The sequence below is a fragment of the Bombus terrestris genome, chromosome 3, assembly GCF_910591885.1.
Source record: "Bombus terrestris chromosome 3, iyBomTerr1.2, whole genome shotgun sequence".
NCBI classification, from domain to species: domain Eukaryota; kingdom Metazoa; phylum Arthropoda; class Insecta; order Hymenoptera; family Apidae; genus Bombus; species Bombus terrestris.
Window position 1 is genome coordinate 9,883,813 of NC_063271.1, and position 24,174 is coordinate 9,907,986.

The window sequence follows — 24,174 nt, forward strand, 5'->3', positions numbered from 1 at the left end:
CATTGCAATATAAAATCTTCAATAGATATTCTGGTTAAAACGTTAATGGCTGGTCTGTCGGATTTTTTTGCGAATATATACTGTGAACATCGTTCACTCAACATCTAGACAAGTACCTATACTAATCTGTAAAGACATGAAAAGTTGAGCAGCGGGTCGGCATAAAAACAGGGGAGGCACTGCTTTTTATCGCCATTGATATGTACATGTCTAATATGTATACATATTATGTCGTATACTAAATATATATATATATCAGTATTTATCGCCCAACTTACCATCACGCGTTATTACATTATCGTATCTATATATATAACACTTTTGACCAATACAATTGCGTATCTTTATGATTGCATTGGATCTACAAGAAATAACCAATCAGACCCACATTCCTTTGCCTACCCATCTTCTCATCTCTGCATAATATAATAGTATCTAGTGCTACACATAGTACCTAGTATAGTACCTGGTAGTACGAAGTTAGTACATGCATACAAGAAATCAGCATGGGTAGCACGGAGGTAACACCGATCCCAAAGAAATTAAACGAAAGCAACGATATCGCTGATGTTTACGGACCGAACTTAAAAATTCTTCCATGCAATAATCAAGTGAAGGAACTGCAGACTATATTGCGAGACAAGTAAGTAAACCGACGGCGAAAATGATTCGTGTATCGACGTATACAAGTATTTTTTTTTAGCTTTAAAATGCCGGCATGATGCCGGCGCATTGTGTCATTGTGTCGTTTGCCTGCAATTAAACAATTTAATGGACACAATGCATATCCGTTTACAGAAACACCACAAGGAGCGATTTCAAGTTCTACGCCGACCGTCTGGTGAGTCTTGTTTTTCTACTTAATTATATGTTCTGACGCATTGTCATGTATTTTCGAGGTAATATTTATTTGTTTTAAGCACTTACGACTAAAACTGCATGCATCATGAGTGAAACATATGTTTCATAACGAGTAGAAATTTAATAATATTGGTCCCTTTTTCGAGAACAAATCATTTCGTCAGACGTGGCCATTCTCCCACTGTATACATCGTGTTTTTATGCTTTCGCCGAAAAATATAGTTAATTTTATCTAATAAAATCTATTTTTGTATTTCCTGTAATTAGAGATGATATTAATTTGATATTTTTTCTGTAGAATTTATTACAAGTAATTGAATTATATCAAATCGATATTTTTATGGTAATAGTATTTTTTAATTTTATGACTTACATATCTATGATAAGTTGTGGATTATGTACACAGCAAATTAAACATTTCTAGATAAGACTAGTGATAGAAGAAAGTTTAAATCAATTACCTTTTTCCAAATGTGTGGTAACTACACCAACTGGTGCCAAATACAATGGTTTGAAGTATCAGAAAGGAAATTGTGGAGTATCTATAGTAAGAAGCGGAGAAGCCATGGAACAGGTATATTTTATTAATAACTGGATTTGTAAAAGCATATTAATTATAATGCATTTTCAGGGTTTAAGAGACTGTTGTCGTAGTATAAGAATTGGGAAAATATTAGTTGAAAGTGATGCAGACACCCATGAAGCCAAAGTAGTTTATGCAAAGTTTCCAGATGATATATCTGAAAGGAAAGTCTTACTTATGTATCCAATAATGAGTAAGTGTAATAGCTTTAGATCATACATGTAAGTTCTTTTGTGTACAATATTGTAAAACCAATGGTTTATTTTAAATGAAAGGTACTGGGAATACTGTGATAAAAGCAATTGCTGTCCTAAAAGAACATAACGTAATTGAAGAAAATATCATTTTATCAAATTTATTTTGTACACCAATTGCAGCTAAGTCTCTAGTCACTGCCTTTCCTCAGGTGTGTATACTTTCTGATTATAACAGTATCTTATTAGACGCTTTCTTTCTGTACACAAATCATAAGATATCATATTTCATTAGACTTTAAACTTTCTTTAAGTTCACTTTAAGCCCAAAAGGCAGATTAGCTGCCGATCCTGAAATTATGAGCTTGATAACAAATATTAACTTTTTAACAGCTTTTAAAAAGGTAAACTGCATTAAGACATTCTTTACTAAATGTATTAATTAAGTTATTTCGAACTACTTTTATATTGTAAACATATCTTAATTGTTCGAATGAAAATAAATTTTCTTTTACAGATGAAAATTTTAACATCAGAGATTCATAGCATTGCTCCAAATCATTTTGGACAGAAATACTTTGGTACGGATTAATTATATTTTATTAGCATATTATATCATAAGTTAGTATCTACAATAGACGAACTGATAGAAAATCAGGTGCAGAAGGTAACATGTTTCTCTAAAGTATAATCATAAAGCATAATACAGTTTATAGAAAGAATTCCTACAGGAGAAAAGATATTAATATTTTGTTTATAGCATTACCACTGCTAACTTTTGTAAGTTATTTTTGATTTATTGCAAGGAAATATCAAACAGTGTGATCAATTGTGTAATCATAATACATAATTCATCATCATACAAGAAATACATATTTAATATAGCAACATCATTTTTCATGTTCTGTTATCATTACACTTCTGACTTGCAAATACATTCTTAACTTTTTATTTAAATATCTATACATAAAAAAGATGAAAATTCATTAAATATGGTTACTGCATAAGTTTTAGTACAAAAAATCTCCACGCAATTGTTAAAATTGCACATAGTAAAAATGTATAATTTTGCACAATGTTTAAGTTACTTATCAAAATAGTCAAAGAAAATGCTTTGACTATTACTTATAACTAACCTTATTATTTAATAATTTTCAGTATTGATATCTATTATTACGCTTAAATAGCATATAATTTTATTAATAGACTTAAACAGAAAAAATCAATATAGTACAAGTTATATGTAGAAGAAAAGTGTTTCTTAAAAAGTATTGAGAATTTTACATAGTGTTGGCAATACTGTATTATATAATTACTTCAAGTTTTGTAAAAGCATTTATCTTGTTTATTATCTTATGTATGTTTTACAAATTAATTTTTATGGTATTGCAGAATGTATAAATATAGATTTTAATGGTGTGGTACTTTAGAGACACTTTTCATGTATGGTTCTCGATTTGCGATTTATATTCATAATCTTCATAATCTTCAATAATAAAAAAACCTCTTTGTTTATTAAATCAATATTCCCGAAATATTGTATAAAAAACATGAAAGAACGCTTTATGTTTATTCTTCAACTAATACCTGAGTGAATGTACGCAGATATGTATGTATTTTGTTCTCATGTATTCAGAGTATATACTTTAAAAACTGTGTATTTATATTTGTATTTAAGAAATCATGTGAACCTTCTGTAGATTGATTTTCTGTTCTTAATGTATAGTTGTAAGTAATATGTTTTATTATTATTTAATTAAGATAAATCAATCATATATAAATTGATTGATCTTTTCTGCATAATATAACAATTACAATCTTTTTTCTATTTTTTGCTCTATATACTGTGAACTATGAACTTCAACAGAACAAGTAATCCCACAGTAAAACATGCATTACATGATGCGCAAAGTGTAATGAAAAATATCTTTTATGTAATTATTCATTAAAATTATAGTTCAGTGACTGTTACAATTTTAATAGCAACAAAAAGTTAATTTTTTAAATTATATTTTAGGCCAATATTTTGTGAATTTCACAAACAAAGTATGATTTTGTTATAGAGTAACAATATATAAAGTTTTTTCAAATGCTCTATAAAAGAATATTAATTTTCTCACAGTTTTTTCATGTTGCTATAAATAGTAACTTATACAATTTATAAAAATGATATTAATTTATAATGTGAACTATAATATTGGAAATTTTGTATATGACATAAGTTATTTGATAATTTTCAATAGTTTCATACAATTGTAGCAAAAAAATATAAAATAATGCAGAATGTTTCATTATCTGAATGATAAAACAAAATTTTTACTTAATAGTTAAAAATACAATTTGCATAATAATGTGGTAGTCACTCTACAGGTTTAGATAATTGTTTTGAGATAAATTTGTCATTAAAGCAATTATATAATTAATAAATAAGGAAATTATAGAAATACTTTGTTTTTAAGTACACGTCTTAAATTGAATTTAATAAGTATTGCAAGATGTATTTAAGTAATATTATTTATTTATTATTTAAACATCTTGTTCTTCAATTTGTATATAAATGGTATTGTATATCAAGATAGATATGTATTTTATTGTAAACATGAATCATTATAATGAAATTAATGATATGAGAACATTTAATATCTGCATAACGAAACATGATATTTTGCATCAACAATATGTTTGGCATTAGTATTTCGATTTTCTCCTAATTCTCATTATAATAGTGTCAACTGTTGAGTTTAATTTTGTTTTAATACATGCTAATAGTGTGTGAATAAGTACAAATATTAACATAATATTCAACATAGTACTAAACATAAGTTTTTAAAAACATACACCAAAATGATGTATGACAATGTTACTTACCGATACTAATATGTGATTTCATTTTTCATAAATAGTCACATATACCAAATTAAAATCATTTGTTATAAAATGAAGAACCATTTTTATAATTATTATGTATTACTAAAGTACATACAAATTTTCTAACTATGGAAAATGTTAAAAAATGTAAATTTATGAAGCTTATTATTACCTATATCATTATCATATTAATCAGATTTTTTGTGTGACTGTTGAATGGTATCTAGAATTGATGATGCAGCTTTTACATGTAATAATCTTTTTTAAAAGTATAATTATTATATATTATCTTTTATAACTTTTCTTTACTGATTTCATTCTTTTTATTATTATTATTATTATTTTTTTTTATTTTTTTGCTCCTTTTTCTATTATGAGACATATAAGGTTTAAACTCTGAAAGTCTATAGACCCTTCAAAAAACAATTTACCTTGAAACGTGCCTATAAAAAGAGCTGCATTACAGTATCTAGAGCTGTGATTTTAAGAACCATATGTGCATTATATTATATCATTTGAGTGTACACAGATGTCTGTTATTACGAACGATACTTGTACACCTGTTATACTGTAAGTTACCACAGAGTAATTTTCAATGTTTATAGCATTCACAATAAATTTATATTAGTGAAAATATTGTATAATATGTATATCTTGAGAAATATGAATAAAATTTCACAGCAAGTACTAATTACCTAACATAAACAATTTAAAATAAACAAAACTTTACAAAAATGAAACGTGATTTATTTTTTTATTCGTTTGTGAATACAAAGATTTACTTTAAAAGCAAATGTTTTAAGGTACATTGCCTTTTATTTTAAATAAGGTGATATCTTTCTATAGCTGAAGTATTCCTTCCTATTACTAAATATATAAAAAGAATTTGATTTTGTTGAAAAATTTTGTACTTGTTTAAATATTATTTTTAATATTTTTTAACAACTTATGTGTATAAAATTTTATTCATTGTATACAGTTATCTTGTAGATGATCTTCATAAAAACTTCAAAAACACGACAATTATTGTTTCCAGGATGTTCTCGTTTCGTCGTAGGGGAGACTACAAACATACAAGGGAAAGATATTTGAAGAATTTGTGTTACGAATATACACACACGTTATGCAGATGTTAGAGTTTAATTTCATTTTTTAACAAATTTCAATTGAAGATAATTACCAAAATGTTAAGGAATATATTTTTTTAATGTAATTATGCCATACGTTTAAAATATTTCTGTACTCAGTTTATTACATAAAAATAGCTAATTTATCTATTAAACTTGACAAACTTGCTTTCTATATACTCGATGTTTTATTTTCGTATTTATTAACGTTAATGCTAGTCGTTTATTCATTGTTAATATGGAAAACAAATATTTATTTTTAAAAATTAATGCTATGAAGAATATATAAATATATATAAAATTGTTAATATGATAGTTAGATCGATTTTTGAACATCAAATTGACGTGTAAGATTACGAAGTATATTAAATTGCTTTTTATTAAAAAGAGAAATATCAGGTTTTATAAAGTAAAAGTAATTTACTTACCAAAAAACATTCCTAGAATGTATAAATTCAATTAATGACCAGTGAATGTTGATTAGTGATAGGTACATAGAATAGATTCGTATGATACACTTACATAGATGACAAAACTGTATATGTGGAATTATTAGACAAATTTTTAAACTTCTCTATTATGGTATTTATTAGTAAATTTTTATATGTATGTAACAATGATTGGCATGACTTATATATATCATGTATAATGAACATTGCTCTTGTAAATATATATTTTCAATACATATAATGTTAAAATTTATTAACTGTGATGCTCATGTCCAACACCTGTTGCTCGTGAATATATCATTCTCTAATAAGAACGAGGTGGACATTTTGATTCGTATGTGTAAAGCTTTTTAATTTCTCTTTTTTTCCTAGTCTGATTTTAATAGCATATATTTGATATTCAAAAGCTGCGGTACGTTATATTAAAATTAGTCAGGCTTTTTATCTCATGCATAAACGTAGTGTAATGAACTTGATATTTTACACCTTCATTTCATAATAAAACAGTTCATAACACTCGCGTAAAGCTTTGAATTTGTTCGTGATTAATACCCGTCTATTACCTGATCAGTAAGTGTGTATATTGTAAAACAAACTATGTCAAGCTGTTTGGATGAGTAACACTGCATAAATATATGTTGTCAATATTAAATTTTTTGTACAAACAATAATGAATAGGCCTTTGATAAAAGGGTTTTAACATCTCCATTAAACTTTCACTCATTTTTGATCTCATAAGTAAACATTTTCAGCATGAGAAAAGGAAATCAGCTATAAGTTACCCTATTTCTGTTTTCAATTACGGAATATCTATGCGAATTAGATTATAAATATAATCGTAACAAATTAAACAAATTTATCAGATATATCACGTGCAACTAAGAAATCTGACCTATATTAAGCCTAACGTTTTTTGGAAGTAATAGCGAAAATTATTTTAGGATGCATTTGACCATAAAAAATCGTTAGTGCATACGATATCATCGGTACAACCTATTATAACTAATTTCGTGTCGTCTTTTATAAGAATTGCATTTCATACAAAACTGAGTGTCGTACTGTCCGAACTTACTACACACTAAGAATCTATATTTTTAGAAATTTCGTACAAAACCAATCAAATGACACTAGTACAATTTAAGACCAAATCATTGTAAATGGAAGCCATTCTTCAGTACAAATGGTAAGTCTACAATTTATAGCTTGGACCACTGATAAATATACATGGATACTTAATAAACTCTTAAAAACAGTTTAATGTAATTATAAAATGATTAAGAATAATTAATGAATAAGAAATTTGAGACAAAAAAATAAATTTCTAAGTAGGATTTATCTATCTAAAATTCATTGCTATAGTTTTAGCGAGTAACAGGACAAAAAAGCGTTCTCAATACTGAAAATTTATTACTCCTAGCACGATATTAGAGCTTTGTTTAAAAATAAAGAATAAAATATAATATAAACAATGTAAAATATCAGCATAAGAAATTAAAAAATTTATATTATCTACTGATATGAAGAAAAGTGAAATTCATTATCTTCTAGTCAGATAAAAAATCTGATGGTGAAAACATGCTCGATTTCAAATATAAAATATTTCTATAAAAGTATCGCTTATGCTTCATTTATACTGTTAACTATATTTTCTGCAGAAAGCAGAAATATTATCTTGGCAGTACCTTCACTCAGCCTTAGAAGTGTGATAAATATAGCTTTTATAAAATATCCTTTCCGGTGGAAAACCAAGGATTTTAAAGAAATATAAAATGTCCCACAATCATATGGGTTTATTTCACATCTACTCTTCTTTCTCTTGATCACCAGATTTCTCTTCATTTTTTTCAACATTTTCTTCTGTATGTTCCGTAGTATCTTCTTCAGGTTTTGTTTCACCATCATTTTCTATAGATTTAGGTTCATCTGACTGTACATTTTCACTTGGTAAAGTTGTTCTTTCTTCAACACTAAGATAACAAATAAAAAATGCAATTAAAGTATCTATAATAAAACAATTCTTATTTTTCAAACAATTTGTTATGTAGAAATAAAAACAAATAATTTCAGTTACACATATTTACAGCTATAGCAATTGTCCAATTTAAACGATTGATCACAAAATTATGCAATCAATGTATCTACAGTGCTTACCTTTCTGCTTGTATTGCAGCTGCTTCTTTGTCTGTGGAAGGCTAAAATAAACATGTAGTAGTTAGTATGGACAGGGTACAAATTTAGTATCAAGGACAAAACACCGGCAAATAAACATAACTAAGATGATTACAGATGAAGTTTTTGAATAATGTTAAAAAAATATATACGTATAAATTAAATAACATATGTGGGTACATTTAACATTCTCCTTACAATTGTTAGACAAAGTTCTATTACCAACAATGTTTACCTCTCGACTTGTAGTATTTCCATTTTCTTGAATTTCTTCACTTTGTTTTGAATCAGGAACATTTTCTTTTCCACTAGCAGATGGTTCCACTTTCAAAAATTCTTCCAATTCATCCATTTCATTTGCCAAATCAAAATCTTCATAATCCTGTGGGATGATTCATGATAATCATTTATAGTTCAAGCATGACATTTAGAGAATTTCTAGTTTAAATTTTAGAATCTTGTATAAGCTACTATTAATTTCTGAAGCTAGATTTTCTTAGCTTTTCTCATTATTATTGTTTATTATAACTTAGATTATAAACTGTCAGAATTGATATAATGACATTTACCCCACAGTATTCATCTTCATTAAATATCTGTGGAGGTAATGGATATTTACTATCTCTCGCAATACCATTAGATTGCATAAATTCCTTTTCCATCTCCTTCCCTGGTTCTGTTATATCAATTGTCTCATACTCTACATTTTTGCTATCTAATATCATCAATACTCGTTGTTGCCTCTTTTTCACCTAAAAGAATTCAGTTAAATATAAAACCTAGATATTTTCTTTATGATCTAAACTTAATTATTAATAAGTAGGCTATGAATGTTTATGCAAATTTATATCTTTATTTCATATACTAATTTTTATCATAAATAAAAAATGGAACTTAAATAAAAATTTATTTCATTTGCTAAATACTGTTTGAATATTTCCTATATTTCATAATGTACATTTTTGCACATTTAAATCTTTCATAAACACATGGACATTAGTGGTCCACTAACAAAAGTAGACGAATACAAATTTTAATTTTCATGAATGCAACTAAATAAATAGAACCTACGTAGAAAATTGTTTCATCCACTGAATATTACAGATTATTATACTTTAGATATTATATGTATTTCTGCATACTATATGTATTTTGTGCATTTTGTAGTTTCCAATTTTTCATAAATGCATAAAAATCCGCAGTCTACTAGTAAAAGATCAAGTTTCAAAAGTTTGTAAATGAACGTAACGTATCGATTCGAAAAACGTATGCCGTTATAATCTTATCAGCGAATATTAAAATCTAAAGGTATTATAAATGGTGCTGTAAAAATGCATACGAATTGATCATGGATCGAGATTGAAGTAAAAATCGAGTAAAAGATCAAAGGCACATAAGTTCTCCTTACAATGTCAAACGTAAACATTATAGAACCATTCACGACTAAAGTACAAAATATGTATCGAAATAGTTAAAATAATAGATACATAAAAGGAAAGTGAAACAAAAAAAGCAAGCTTTTATTCATTTTACAAAATGTCATTTAGACCTCTGAAACTGCGTCGTTGTAATCTACTAAATATCTATAAACGATTTCAAATAGATTCACTTTAACAATCCTATTGTTAATCCAAAGATTCGATTACCCAAAACCTGTGGCTATATTCCAGGAATACATATCCCTCGGCATTCTGTGTATCTCTTCGTTGTATGTATACATTTCTCACAAAATTACGAGGTACAATCAGTTTAACACGTTGATTGCCACGATGGTCATCAATGATCTACGTTACTAAATTTTTGAGGTTAAAATAAATTTCGCGAACTAAGAAATTGTCAACAATGTGAATGACTTTGATAATACTGTCAGAGAGAAAGTGCGCAAATAGAACACAATATTTAACAAAAATTATAGTGTAGTATATTTTAATCCATTAAGATTGACAGTGTAAAATATGTACATAAAATTCGTATGGCAATCGTGTTAACTGAATCTAACATATGTATGTTCTTTAATACATCCAATCAAAGAATAACTGCATTTCGTTAGACGCGTATATAAATGAATCATTTCGATCGATAAACCATGTAGTGTGTCACGTTCAATAAGGATTTTCACTCGATGACATTGTCGGTCGTTAATCGACGCCTCGACCGTGAAGTTTTTCTAACGTAACTCGATCCAACGTGAAAATATCGAATAAGAATTCAGGTGCCCGTAAATCTGGCATTCTCTTCTAAATCACATACACATATATATAATAGGTCTACACACAGGCACGCACACATTCTCTCTTTCTCGTTACTCGGTCTCGGGGATAAAATATCTTGATATTCTTTGGTTACGTTCTTTTTCCACTCACTTCCTTGTTGCCGCTGATACCCGATATGTAGACTTTAACAACCATCGTTAACCGGTGCTTTTGTTACCAATTGACACTCTCGCGCTTCTATTCGACGTGTGCCACGGTTAGCGGTTTCGCGGAGTGATAAGCGATCAGTGAATCACTATAGGCTATTAGCCCGCGGATCGCCAACAGTGAGCAACACTGATTTAACGTGCACGGGTTTGGCTAGTCTTAGTCTGGGATCCACTGGCTACGTCATTTCAGGCCAGTTTTCGAGCGTTCTCAATGTTCGTGTACACGTCACTGTTTCTATTTTTTCTTCTTTTTTTTTCTATAGGTGGGGTGCTTGTGACTTGTGATGAATTAGAGATTGTAGAGTAGTGTAGAGTCTACTATCGACCAAACTATGAAGGACACTGAAACAAATAATACTATTTAGGACAGTTATAGGAACGTTCTCATGCACATCATTGCACAGTGTACACGACGAATCCTTGACCAGCCTTGACAAAGAGACTAGAAACTACTTACTTAGCTCATGAAAGTACTCAAACACTTTTAGAAACTTTTTATGTTTATATTACACGAAACATATTGAAATTATTCATTATATATAAATTACGTATTGGAATTTCGAATATCGTGATTATATTAGTAAAATTTGAAACAGTGCTGGGAATGTTATAAAAATATAGAAGTTATAAGATATTTATTGAAAGCATAAATTTTACAAAAGCCACTAAAATATTTGAACAATTAATTATTTACTGTATTAATAAGCCACAATATGTAGTGATATTATCTTTAGCTCTAATTGCATGTTTAAGATTACTATTCATACTGTATACTAATTTTTCATCAAGTATATGTTTGCAATAAATTTCTTGTAACTTCTATATATATTTTCGGACTGATTCCAAATTTGACTATTATAATCACGATAGTTATGTTTCAGTATAGTGCTAACGAAATTTTAGAAAGTTTCGTACAATACACATAATATATTTATAAAAATATATTGGTAAATGTTCGAATACTTTTGTCAGCCGCTGTATATTCATATTTATATCTATATTGTACTTGAATTCATAACAACGTTAATTAAATATAAGAAAAAATGTATTTTTAATGACACATTGTAATTTTATAATGTCACAATATCAAATAATTCTATAATCATTTAAGTAAATAAAAATAAGAACAACTGAGTAAGAAGTACTCTGTAAGACTCTGTATGTAAGACCGTAGTTACTCTGTAAGATCGTTCTGTCGAACAGAATAAGAACATAATGTAAAAATCGATATAAGACAGACTTCAAAGAGCATTTCAGATTTGTGCAATAAGAATGAGGAATGAAAATGTTTGAAAATGGCGCGCAGAATAAGAATACAGGTGGCGATATAGAAGGAGAAATATTTTTTAAAGCCGAATTTACATCTTTTCACTCTGCATGATCAACGTAGATGATTCATGGAAAAATATTGTTTTCATCCGCTTTGTAATCAAAGTGATCATCCAAAATGATCACTGAACAAAGTAGGGTCAATCTTTATTTTGAATAAATTGAACTGGTATAAACACTCCGGCTTTTATTTTTCACATTCACTTACTCCACTTCACGTATTTCAGACGTACACTTCGTCAAAACGTAACGATTTCGGTATTGAGGTCAACTGTACGACTATATTTGCCTATGAAAATTTTTTGGTCACTTAAAATTGCATATCCGCTGTACCTAAACGTATATTCTTGTATTAGGAGATTTAGACAAAAAGTACTGGCATACATCCTGTTAAGTTTTGCATTTCATTTTTATAGTATCAAATCTAATTGTCGTAATAATGATCGTTGTAATACGAAATTTAATGTACTTTGAACCTATTTAATTAGTAGGTGAATGCTATAATAAATACAATGGTCTGTCGATACGTTTTGTAGTCGCTGTAGGTATTTCGAAAACGATGAAAATGATCGTGATAACTTATTCTAGTATTTATTTAAGAGTACGCGCGAGAATATCTTCGTTTATTTTCTGTAACGTACGATTCAAATTCGCGCCTTTCGTGAATGCACCATTGCATTACGATTTCCGGTGACGACGTGTAGTGAATATCGGACTGTAAAGTTTCTTCTCTTTTCCGGTTCTTTTGGAACGTATATCATATTTGTGCAAAATGGTAAGAATTGTTATTTGGTAATATTTTGTGAATCTTGTTAAAATATTGATGAAGTCGATAATTTTACGTCGAAAAGGATCACCGACAAAATGTTTCTGTATATATTGTTTATTTATTGCAAATAATTTGTGTAGAAATAGTGATTTGAGGTTATGTTTGCATTTACAGTTAAATCGCTATTTAATTGTCATATTGCAATAAACTTTTAATTATTATGAAATAGAAACAAAATAATGCAATATATTTAATTTCTTTTGTAATAAAAGTTTATCAGAAAGATTAATATTATAAAGGCGATTATGGTTGGTTAACCTATCAGTGTCAAATAAGTGTTTTTTTTTTGTAAATAAATATTTTATCATTTCAATTATTGTGATCTATGAATACATTTAGGCTATAAATGGCAAATGTATTTAATTTATAAAATACGATTATGTCTATCTATTAGGCTAAACGCACGAAGAAGGTTGGAATCACTGGTAAATATGGTACTCGATATGGTGCCTCTCTCAGAAAAATGGTTAAGAAAATGGAAATTACCCAGCACAGCAAATACACCTGCACCTTCTGTGGCAAGGTGAGAGATAAATCCTATAATCAGTAATGTGATGAAGTAAATAAAGACTACAATTTCTATTTTATTTCTTTTATTGTAGGATGCTATGAAACGGAGTGTAGTGGGTATCTGGTCCTGCAAACGTTGCAAGAGGACTGTTGCTGGAGGTGCATGGGTATATTCAACAACAGCTGCTGCTTCTGTTAGATCTGCTGTCAGGAGGTTACGTGAAGTTAAAGAACAGTAAATAAATATAATATGTAGTTCATAATGATATTTTGTCCATTTTATTTAACCCTTTGATTCTTTAATACTACTTAGTTGTAAGATATTAGTTACTAGATTTATTCTGGTGAAGGGATAATATTAAAAAACAAGATTATTTTGTGTTGTATTTAATAGATTCATGACAATTTAACATGATACATAAGACTTAAATTTTTTGAAGCAATATTTGATAATATGAGGGTAGAATTTTTCTTTTTTATTAGAAAGAATATTTAGAAATTATTTTGGAGGCACATCAAAATTATGATATATCTACTTATATTTATGTTTTCATTGTTCTAATAATGTATATTAAATTTCGCTAGAATAATTTTATAATTTTCATAAATTTTTTTTTTTTGTGGTTATTTGATAAGAACTTTTCATAAAAAAGGAATACATATTATCTTGATTAAATTAACTAATATTTGAAGAAGTATGGAATTTAAAAAAAATATATTATAAGTACTGTTTGTTGAAATTAAATATTATGCACATATATTATTTAAATTCAATAGAACATATATAGAATATTTTATTGTCTTTGAAGGTATGTTCATTCTAGTATTTGACTTTATTATAAATGATAGAAAAAGTAGATTTTTTTACTTAAATGGTATTTACATACATATGCATAAATATTCTGATGTAACAGAAAATTTCTTAAAAATAAATTTTATTAATTCATATGTGTGTGCCAATAAGTAATCTTTAATGTTCCAATGTAATTCTTACAATTATTTTTGTTAATAATATAATTTTTATAAATAATTCTAATTCTAAGCCTAAGATGAAGTAAAATAAAGATGATAAAACAATACATATAAATTCACGATGCGATGGATAATTTATAAGATCAAAAATTTGTTTACAAATTATTATTGACTTTATCTTTTCTTTTCTATATTTTGTGCACTTACTTGAATTTAACTAAATGTTATCAGTTTAAACGACTAACAAATTATCTACAAATTCTGCTAATACAATTAAACGCATATTCAAATAATATATTGATTTAATAAAAATTAACTGCTGTACAAAAATAAATACTATCGTCTTGTACGAATAATTAAATATATAATTAAGCTGTAAAGACGCGATAATTTGTTGCACCATCACCATTCTTTCATGTAACTTAAGATTGAGTATATTCCTTGACATTAAGGTTCCTAAATTGAAATTTTAGTGTCATATATATTTTAATATATTATAAATGTAGTTTAATGCGTTTCTTCGCGCGCGCGCGTTTAAAGTTATAGAATCAGTTAATTTCTTCCCCCAGCTTCGAATGTAAGTATAACTATTAGCGAACATTTTCCAGAAACATTGCTTCACTTTGTTGACTACCTTTTTCTCTTCTTTCGAAGTACGAAAGATGTTTAATTTTAGTTTAGCGTAATGCAAGGGAAGGGCGCCAGAATCTAATAACAACATTTTTACATTAGTTACACGAAATGTTTTTCCGTCGTGTCCTATTCGACAAGAATATTGCACTCTAAATTTTTAGCACGCTTTAAATATGCAGAAAACAAAAATAGTCCAAATTTATGAAAAATTATAGCTATGTAAAATGTTAGAACATCATAAAGATATCTAGCATTTCTTTTTGTTAAGAAAATGCGGAAGACACTTTGTCTTGAATTTAAGAAAGTATTTAAAGTATAACAGTACAGTGAATAACAGTCAATAGTAGTTTTTTTATACTCTTAAACGATATCTCGTTAATCTCATATTGCTATGGCGAATTCAGGTATAAGTACATTTATCTTTTTAAACGAATAAAAAGAAAGCAACAACTAAATTATATATGAACGAGATGCAACAAGGAACTGTTAGAAATATCAGTATAAAAAGATCCAGTGCTCTTCCCTAATTGCTAGAAAATTGTACAATACAAGTTCTAAATCGTAATCGGTAGTGTCACAATAATCCCACTAGCATTCCATCATTCATTCCCTGTAGTAATACGTCATTTATACTATTAACATATCTGTGTTTCAATGCACTGATATATCTTCCAGTCATCCAGCATTGCACTCATCCCATATTATCAAATATGTCTCTCTTTTGTATTAACAATTATTTATTTATAACAGTGGTCTGATATGCTTTCCTCTCTACTGTTTACTAGAAAAGAAAAAAAAGAAGAATGTCCGCATACATGTCTCTTTGTATCACTTGTGCATATCCATACACAGTCGGAAATAGGTTTCTTTCTTTCAACACTTGTGCATTTATCAATGAAGGCATACCATGAAAAATGGCAGTAAATACACGATACTGCTAGTAACAGTAAATAAATCCTATATAACTAAAAAGCATCAACCTCAATCTCTCGGTTTCAAGGTGTACTCAATTTCTTGTTTATGATCACTATTAATCCCATCGACGTTTAATAGATCGACAAAACGTGATACTGAATTGTTTTTATGAAGTACAATACTAGTGCTTCTCCTTGATTTCCCAATGTATGGAAGTCTCTTGAGTATCAGTCCTTCAATGTAGCATTAAATAAATCAACAAGTATTACATATAAATGTTGTACTTGCAAACACCTCGTATTAGCTGGCTTGCCATTTGAATTTACTGCGCATAATCCACTTTTGGCCGATGTTATGCAGATCACAAGATGCTAATACAGGTTGCATCGCGTCGTTCGAACGAGGTTTCGACAAGCAATGTCCTGTATTAGTATGTTTGATCATTTTTGTCTAAAAAAATAAACGTATATTTTATTGAAATATCATTACTTTCTTAAAAAAATTGCGTTCAAATTATTTACATCGTACCTCTTCATTATAAACCCATGCTTGATTTCCACCCATACCATGACATCTCACTATTTTGACAGGACCTTGGGGACTAGCTGCATCAAGGCACATATCATCAGACATAATTTGCTGTCGTTTAGTATAAGCAAACACCTAATTAAAATAAAAAATTATATTTCAACAATACTGAAAAATCTACTACTTTCAAAGAAATCAAGAAGATTTAGTTACTAACCTGATTACCACCTAATCCATGACAGTAACTAATTCCAACATTTTCACCTGTTCTCCTACCCATAGTGTCCAAACAAGATTGTGTCTCAACGTTTTGTACATCACCCAAATAAAAATAATCTAGTGGCATAGGAGATTCTGGATAAATATTCTCCAAATACCACCTAAAGCTTTTACACTTAAGACGTTCCCTTAACTTAATTCTTTCAGATACATCTCCAACAGCTACGCTTCGGGCTCCTATGAACAGAAGGATTAATTGAATAATAATAATATTTGATTAATATTTACAGACTTTATAATGTGATAGTGTGCTTATACATATAACTGTTCACTGAAAGAAGGATGTGTGTTAAAAGTATGTGCCAAAATAAAGACATTGCCATGTGTGCTGTACTGATGCTATATGCTTGCTATTGGAAATAATTGTGCTATCGTACATTGACCTTTCTTAACATGTTAAATTTGAAAAAGTAAGTCTATACCTCTTTCAAGATAAAATGTAAGGAAACTTTAGATTGAATAGAGTAATCTCTTCACTGTGTCTTTTATTTTCTATTATAACCCTCTTTCTTGAGATTACATCTATTATATAGAGCATTTTCTTGCTTTAGAGATGGACGAAACAAAAAGGAACTTCTCCATTAGTTTCCTAATATTAACGGGTATCTGATATATGCGCATGTAGCTGGTATCCAACTGCACTTAAGCTTTATAGTTAAATGCAACTTATAAAAGCGTACCAATCACCCGATAGAAAAAAATTCATGCGAGATAGAGTAAATCCCAAAAAGAAAAAAGAAAATTTAAGATGATGTTAGCGATATTGCAGTCTATTCTCTTTCCAGAAATGCTGGTGTTAGTGCTACCTGGATTAATGTTGTAATAGAAGTACTTCCATTGGTCCAACCAGACCTCTGCGAGTCGCGCATTGTTGTGGTTCACTATCTTGCTGGTACCACCAGGGAATGTATATGGTGTTGACTTACGGAATACATGACCGACGTGCGAGCACGTTGCGATCTCCAATGTCCCACCACACATCCATATCTAACCAACTCAGTTCTGTTAGTATGTTAGCAATTACAAATGGATAGTTTATAACAAACAAGAAACAAAAAGATCTAATACATTAAAAAGGTTCAGATTAGATGGACGCTCGTGTTCTCCTCTCTTGGTACCTATAATATCGTTGCTTATAAAATGTATCAAACAAAGAAGCAAGCAAACTTATTTTGTTAGTCGGCTGGATGGATGAGTGGTTAAGACTATACCAAAGTATATTTGTAAATCCACAAACAAATCAACAGTATTCCTGTAAATTAAATCTCATGGCTAAATGTAACTAGAATATCCAGAATTCTTTAATACACACGCGCGTACACACACATACACAAGCACGCGCGCGCGCGCGCACGCACACAAAGAAAAAAAATATATACTATATATTTAGATAAAAATATGTGATATACATTTATGTTAATATAAAATTCGATGGTAAATGCTAAAAGATAATTTGGTTAATATCACACTAAAAAGAAAAAAAAAACACATTTAAGATTAATTTTAGAGTCAAATATAAATCAACTACATATAGCTATGGGTGTTAATATTTTTAATGTATAGACCGTTACTAGCTATAAAGATATTTACGAAATTATTTTGATACGCTACATTAATACTCTATCAAATTTCTTATTCGAAGTAAATAAAAAAGTGTGCTATAATACAATATTTTTATCTGAATAATATTATAGCATTGGTTGTATCAGATACCCGTCAAGTACATGTAAATGCTCGCAATCCTACTTTTTAATTAAGTTATACATACTAATGTATTTTATGTAACTTTTAGTTTATAACATTTTTTAGTATGTGATGGCAAACGTTAAACTTACAATTGTTTTTACTTTCTTTATCTTTCTTACAGTACATTGTTATTATTATATATTTTTGTTTATAGATAATTAAAAGAAAGAAAAATGCACACTTCTCCACAGCAAAACTCGAGGAGGGTCAACAAATTGACTATCAATTGGCTAGCTATAATTAACTGTCTATTAATTGATACTTGAATTAAAAAAGAAAACAAAGTATACAAATGAAATGATACACGCTGTTATCTAACCTGGGTTCATGGCATAGTAAAAATCTCTCCACTCATCCATCCAGACTTCGGCCACCCTAGCCGCATTGTGTAGAACTACTTTGCTGACACCACCAGGGAATGTATACGGACTCTTGTCTCGGAACACATGTCCAACATGTGAACATGGACTGATTTCTAACGTCCCACCGCATTGCCATACCTACAAGGTACTTATGACTTCACAAATGAAGATGAAAATGTCCATAGCTAAACCCTCTGTGTATTTTGGGATCACAAACTCAAACGTTTCACTAGATTATTCAATAAATAAATCCAATGTGTGTATCAAACAGTGTTAGGCAAAATCTTTTCACGATAATTCATTATATTGTATTATAATTTATTATAAAATGATTATAACAAATGAAAAATATCCGATCGAATAGATATTTATCCGGATTGGACTTTATTCGATTACGAATTTAATCGAATTGTTATTATTAAATTAGTTATAGTAATCACTGCGGTGATGAAAAGTTAGTACTATTTAAATAATATCAATAACAATACCCAGCAATTGATTAAGTATGCGTGAAACGCGTGTTGTGAATTCACGTGATATGAAGAGACGTTTACAAAATTCAGTGGGAGGCAAAAACAATTAACGATTATTTGTATTATGATTTGAATAATTTTACAATAATTATGCTGTTAATTATCTCAATAAATGATAATGAAATGGAGAAGATAATTTGTTATGTATACAACGAACAAGTTTCATCCGGATGAATTATTCGATGAAATGGAATTAATAATATTCGGATAATTATTTTAGACAAAGCGCCCAATTCTGATCAAAATTATCGATTACTTTTAACTCTAGAACTTTCAAGAAGCCTTTGTATTTTTAATTTCTTCAAATTCTCGTGTTAATTATCGAATAAAAGTTCTGCCACACAAGAGAGGATCGAACAAACAACTACAGATAGATAACAGAGAAAGGAAAGTTTTTCATGGAGCCAACAGCATTAAGAACGAGCAATTAGCTGTGAAAGCAAATGATAAAAAAAAAAAAGAAAAGATTTATATATATAAATCATTAACTATTATTTTACTACTATTATTATTTATTTTATTATTAACTAGATGTGAATTTGAATAGCACACGCACGTATTCCGTGACCGAAACACTTTTATTTACTCGCGTTTTATAACTTCATTTTCATTTAAATAGTCTGACCGCATAAAGTAAATACTGTCATCGATCAATACTCACCCGGAAGCTCATTTCGAGGTTTTCACCGCCCCAAATATCCATGCCCTCGTCGTACGCTCCCAATTCGTAAAAATAATCCTTATCAATAGAAAATAAACCACCGGCCATCGTCGGTGTTCTCAGAGGGGCTGTTCTATCCCCTAATCTTCTGTCCATTTCTCTTTGCGCCACCCTGTACCTTAAAGATTTATGAAATCTCGCGTCAGTAAATGAATTAAAGAATTCTATCTATCGGTAGAAAATATTGTCATGAAGACGACAATAAAGGCTTGTGGAATAAAGGCTAGTCTTTTTTTTTTTTTTAAAGTTAAAAGTTAAAGTTAAATTGAAAAATAATCCGCATAACCGAAATCATTAGAATTACAATTTTTGGATATCGTCTCATAGTAAGTAAGCTGTTTAACAAACAAATGTAAAACAAATATAGTAAATAATTTTAAAAAGATAAAATACATAGAAATTATATAGAAATAGTGACCTTGCTTTACATATAAGTTGAAGATAATTTAATGTAGCTCGAGTCAGTAGAACTTTAATTTTTAGAAATCGTTTCACATTAAATTGTTTATTAAACAAGCGTGAAACAAATATAACAAATAGCTATGTAATGATGTAGAGACATAAACTCAAATGATTATGACCTCGGCTCTTGGAAATTGTCACATCGGGAAATCCCAGTCTTGAGCTACAGAACTTTGTTCACAAAGTCAATTCAGTGGTCCTTACCATCTAAAATTCAGTTTCCAATTGAAACCACCCCACGTCATATCGCTGGCCGGAATGTACTCAAAGGTATCGTCGCTAATCACATCAATGATGGGACAGACAACGGTTGTCCTGTCTTCAGCGATCCTGGATAGCAAAGGCTCCAGCCAACCTTCTGTGCATTCGCAATGAGCGTCTAGGAACGTTATAACTTGTCCTGTCACGTGTTTCGCTCCAAGGAGCCTAGCTCTGATTAGACCAGATCTTTTCTCTGTGCGGTACACATATGTAGGGACCGGTAGCGTTTTTACATAGTCCTCCAGGTCTTGCTTCAAGTGATCTACGAATCGAGTATATGGCATGAGCAAAAAAGCTTAGAGAAGTGAAAGCAATGTTTACCAGATCACAATGACTGAATATTGAAAAATAATACATCCATTGCGGCAGTAGGAACTGGTTGACTTGACAATAATTAAATTCTATATAATGCTACGTTTCCCTGCTACTTTCACATTCTAGACATTTGGTGTGAATGTTTATTGTGAATCATTTAGGTTGAGTTTCTAATGTTAGAAATCAGTAGAAGGATCGAGTATTTGAAAGTAGAATGTGAAAGAAAAGTGTGCGATCGTCCAAGATTTTGAGAATGTTTACATAATTTGCTTACACCGAATGAAAGATATTAAAAAAAAATATATATATATATATATATATAAAAATAGAATGGCAATTATATAAATAAGAAGGCAATTATAGAAAAGTATCTTAGAATCTATAAGATATATATATATATAGAATATATAATCCCTTTCACTTCTTCAAAGAAAGCGAAACAAAAATATCTAACACGATGCTAAACTTAAAAATGCCATTATATTCCTTAACCAACGTATACACGTTAACCTTAGATTTGGCCACAAATGGAATGGTTTCTCTATCGGAGAAGCGCACTAACACAAAACCTCATGAACTCATTCAAAACCGCACCCATCTATTCAGACCACTCCCAAGACCAGACCATTCCAGTTCCTCTACCACCAACCAACCATTCTCAGGCTCACCTTGCTCGCTCTTATCATCTACCAATATGATCTCCTTTAACAATGTACGCGGAGACCGATTAATGACCGACCAAACAGTCCTCAACAACGTGCTCCATGCTTCATTGTGGAACACTATCACGATGCTAGTATCCGGCAGGTACTTGTTGTACTTCTTGGTCTTGCAGCCCTCTAATCGAATATCCTTGAGTGACCGATTCAACGAGATCATATCGCTGGCCATCAGGTTGAATTGGTTCAGTTTGAACAGCTCCTGCTGCCTGGCCTCGTCTTCCGGCGAAATGTGTACCGCCGCACCCACCTCGCCAGGCATCCCTTTGTTCTCTCGGACGACCTTAGCTGGCCTCCATAAATGTAATTCCGACTGTTTATATCGGTTTTTGCTCGCTTGTCCAGCCGACTGTATCTGTTCCTCTTCTTTCAATAAAGCTTCTTTCGAATGAGGTAAACTTTCTTCGGTTAACGTTTGCTGTTGTTTATTATTCTCCGTGCAACCCCATCCGGACCCTCCGATGCAATCCGAATAGAGCATCAGCACCATCACGTCCACCAGGAACCATACCAGCGACGTGAGCAGTATCACTTGACACGTGTGAATGCGAATTTTAGAGCGGAACATGTTGTGTCGGGGCCGGTCGCCTGGTACCCTGAGCTCATCACCCGATCCTTCGCGGTTGGAGACGCGACGAGCTTCCTGTCCGACCAGGCCGTTCTGTGCACCGGTCGTTCAACGACCGTTCGGCTACCCGTCACTCAGGGAAGATCAGACACACTGTGAGCTATCGCGATCCACTGAATTACATGACTACGCTGGCTAAGACTTTCGTGATCTGAAAGAAAGAAACAGAGAATTTGAAGGAAATTGTAGTTTGCGAGCGTGGTCTGTGCGATGTTTCTGAGGTGAACGAAACGCGTACTGGCATTTAGAGTTGGAGAAGTTTGAAGGTATTTGAAGAATATGGTAGTTTGGAAATGTGATCTTTGGATTATTGTGTTGGTTAAGGATTTTATCGGTTATTTTTTGTGAACGTTGCACTGGGTGTCGTGTGAAGATATTAGCGAAGAAAGAGGAGAACTCGTGTTTTCAAATGGAAGGAATGTATTTAGAAGTTTGAAAGAGTTTGAAGGCTACAGTAGTTTGGGAACGTAGCGATTTGTACTTTTGTAACGATTAAGAATTTTTCGTGTAAATCTTTTGTAAATCTTCGGAAAATTTGATTTATTTTTATTTTCCTTATTCTCTAAATCGTTGTTATCCTGTATAATCTGATATGAATATTATTATACCTCGATGGGTATCATTGAAATAAAGATAATTTCAAAATATTCATTCTTGGTATTCCATAGAATTTTACCATTTCTTCTGTATTCCACGCTTCTTATAAACAAAGTATTTATAAAAAGGAAGATATCTGAAGAGACATAGAGACGCGAAGAAGAAGTAAGAATAACATCAAGGTTAAACCTATTCTAACGCCTACAGAATTTTAAGTAAATAACAATCTACGACTCTGAAATCTATTCATAACTGACTCATCAGTTTCGCTAATTCTCGCATAATTCAGATTGCAGATAGTTGTCTAATACAGACGAGTACACGTCCATCGATGTATCAGAATCTCATGATACAATGCACAAGCCCCCTCTTTCCTTCCAACGAATCATCAAACCCAAAACGAATTTCGATCCCCACGAGATTAATCCTTCGAGCAAACTGAATCCTCTAAACGGGCTTGAAATTCATCTTGGAACGCTACCGAGACCGCAATCGAGCCATTGATTTCCGCCAAAACAGATGGAACACTCGTTCCAGCCATTCAAGTTAAACAGCCTGTTATAAGTATTTTAATGTGCTGCACAAATAATTCGTTCTCGTGTGTAACGCTAGGCCAGCTAAACGTCGTTTCGACTCCTGTAAGACTTCTTGCGGGTTACAATCGAACCGGAAGTCACGCGAGGCCGTTTATTTTATCACGTGCATAATATATGGGGGACCATTTACCATTATCGATTCGTTTCTACTCGTTTCTTGCCATATGTATTACATAATGTATCTCTCGAATAGCGTTGAATTGAAGTTCGCATAAAATTTATATTCTTTTATTTGTTATTACTTTGTTTATTTTTTAGTTATATTCATTGGTATTGTGCAAATGTATGCATTTGTCGAATAATATCGGCTTGGCAACTAAGTGATTGCGGATTTTGTCAATACCACCTAATGACAAAATCCGCAATCACTTAGTTGCCAAGCCAATAGCTTCTCATTTTACGTTTACTGGCACATTGCCTCTTTCCTACACAAGTATCGAGTAAATAGATGGAACAATAAGTTTTTATTTGCTGATGTTTTCATGATTTTGTTCAGTGAATTGTTTGCGTAGTAAGCAAAATTTGATTCTCGATACGTTCAGATCGTTATTTTCTTTGTCAAAGAT

At 30.4% G+C, this 24,174-nt stretch overlaps 4 protein-coding genes across 9 annotated transcripts in view; 2 read left to right on the forward strand and 2 right to left on the reverse strand.

Annotated features, from left to right (window-relative positions):
- The first annotated feature begins 416 nt into the window (after nt 1-416).
- On the forward strand, nt 417-7,030 carry LOC100642361 (uracil phosphoribosyltransferase homolog). 2 transcript variants are annotated; one of them, XM_020868482.2, is made up of 8 exons: nt 417-643; nt 799-841; nt 1,160-1,204; nt 1,286-1,435; nt 1,493-1,637; nt 1,720-1,850; nt 2,156-2,219; nt 5,543-7,030. In XM_020868482.2, exons 1-8 carry the CDS (start codon nt 507-509, stop codon nt 5,596-5,598), a joined length of 771 nt encoding a protein of 256 aa, XP_020724141.1. In that variant the 5' UTR covers nt 417-506; the 3' UTR covers nt 5,599-7,030. The 2 variants fall into 2 exon arrangements, with proteins under 2 accessions (XP_020724141.1, XP_003394441.1); XM_003394393.4 differs by lacking the exon at nt 1,160-1,204 and having other exon boundaries at nt 421-643.
- LOC100643683 (SH3 domain-binding glutamic acid-rich protein homolog) lies at nt 6,195-11,029 on the reverse strand. 2 transcript variants are annotated; one of them, XM_003394404.4, is made up of 5 exons: nt 10,615-11,029; nt 8,821-9,003; nt 8,487-8,633; nt 8,234-8,274; nt 6,195-8,049 (listed from the first exon to the last, which is right to left on the reverse strand). In XM_003394404.4, the coding sequence occupies exons 1-5, from the start codon at nt 10,657-10,659 to the stop codon at nt 7,884-7,886; spliced, it is 582 nt and encodes a 193-aa protein (XP_003394452.1). In that variant the 5' UTR covers nt 10,660-11,029; the 3' UTR covers nt 6,195-7,883. The 2 variants fall into 2 exon arrangements, with proteins under 2 accessions (XP_003394452.1, XP_012176316.1); XM_012320926.3 differs by lacking the exon at nt 10,615-11,029 and adding an exon at nt 9,898-10,495.
- A 1,612-nt stretch (nt 11,030-12,641) lies between these two features.
- LOC100644920 (60S ribosomal protein L37a) lies at nt 12,642-13,607 on the forward strand. Its single transcript, XM_003394415.4, has 3 exons — nt 12,642-12,777; nt 13,226-13,354; nt 13,434-13,607. Exons 1-3 carry the CDS (start codon nt 12,775-12,777, stop codon nt 13,578-13,580), a joined length of 279 nt encoding a protein of 92 aa, XP_003394463.1. The 5' UTR covers nt 12,642-12,774; the 3' UTR covers nt 13,581-13,607.
- A 684-nt stretch (nt 13,608-14,291) lies between these two features.
- Nucleotides 14,292-24,174, reverse strand: part of LOC100646821 (polypeptide N-acetylgalactosaminyltransferase 5) — a 40,381-nt gene continuing 30,498 nt past the window's right edge. For 3 of the 4 annotated variants that reach the window (XM_003394509.3, XM_003394508.3, XM_020868449.2), the window contains 7 exons: nt 21,737-22,566; nt 20,697-21,015; nt 19,971-20,148; nt 18,734-18,914; nt 16,607-16,845; nt 16,390-16,524; nt 14,292-16,311 (listed from right to left, as the gene is read on the reverse strand). In XM_003394509.3, coding sequence (XP_003394557.1) covers nt 16,162-16,311; nt 16,390-16,524; nt 16,607-16,845; nt 18,734-18,914; nt 19,971-20,148; nt 20,697-21,015; nt 21,737-22,355 — 1,821 coding nt within the window. In that variant the 5' untranslated portion in view covers nt 22,356-22,566 and the 3' untranslated portion in view covers nt 14,292-16,161. Of the gene's footprint in view, nt 16,312-16,389; nt 16,525-16,606; nt 16,846-17,474; nt 17,656-18,733; nt 18,915-19,970; nt 20,149-20,696; nt 21,016-21,736; nt 22,567-24,174 lie in introns of all 4 variants that reach the window. The other variant, XM_048404756.1, reaches the window with a different exon arrangement.

Coding starts and splice junctions, on each gene's coding strand:
- LOC100642361 (XM_020868482.2), top strand. CDS start 507: ATGGGTAGCACGGAGGTAACACCGATCCCAAAGAAATTAAACGAAAGC. Junction 1,205..1,285: donor ATCAAATCGATATTTTTATG/GTAATAGTATTT, acceptor AAACATTTCTAG/ATAAGACTAGTGATAGAAGA. Junction 1,851..2,155: donor TAGTCACTGCCTTTCCTCAG/GTGTGTATACTT, acceptor TTTCTTTTACAG/ATGAAAATTTTAACATCAGA.
- LOC100643683 (XM_003394404.4), bottom strand. CDS start 10,659: ATGGTTGTTAAAGTCTACATATCGGGTATCAGCGGCAACAAGGAA. Junction 8,634..8,820: donor ATGAAGATGAATACTGTGGG/GTAAATGTCATT, acceptor ATCATCCCACAG/GATTATGAAGATTTTGATTT. Junction 8,275..8,486: donor GAAATACTACAAGTCGAGAG/GTAAACATTGTT, acceptor TGTTTATTTTAG/CCTTCCACAGACAAAGAAGC.
- LOC100644920 (XM_003394415.4), top strand. Junction 13,355..13,433: donor CCTGCACCTTCTGTGGCAAG/GTGAGAGATAAA, acceptor CTTTTATTGTAG/GATGCTATGAAACGGAGTGT.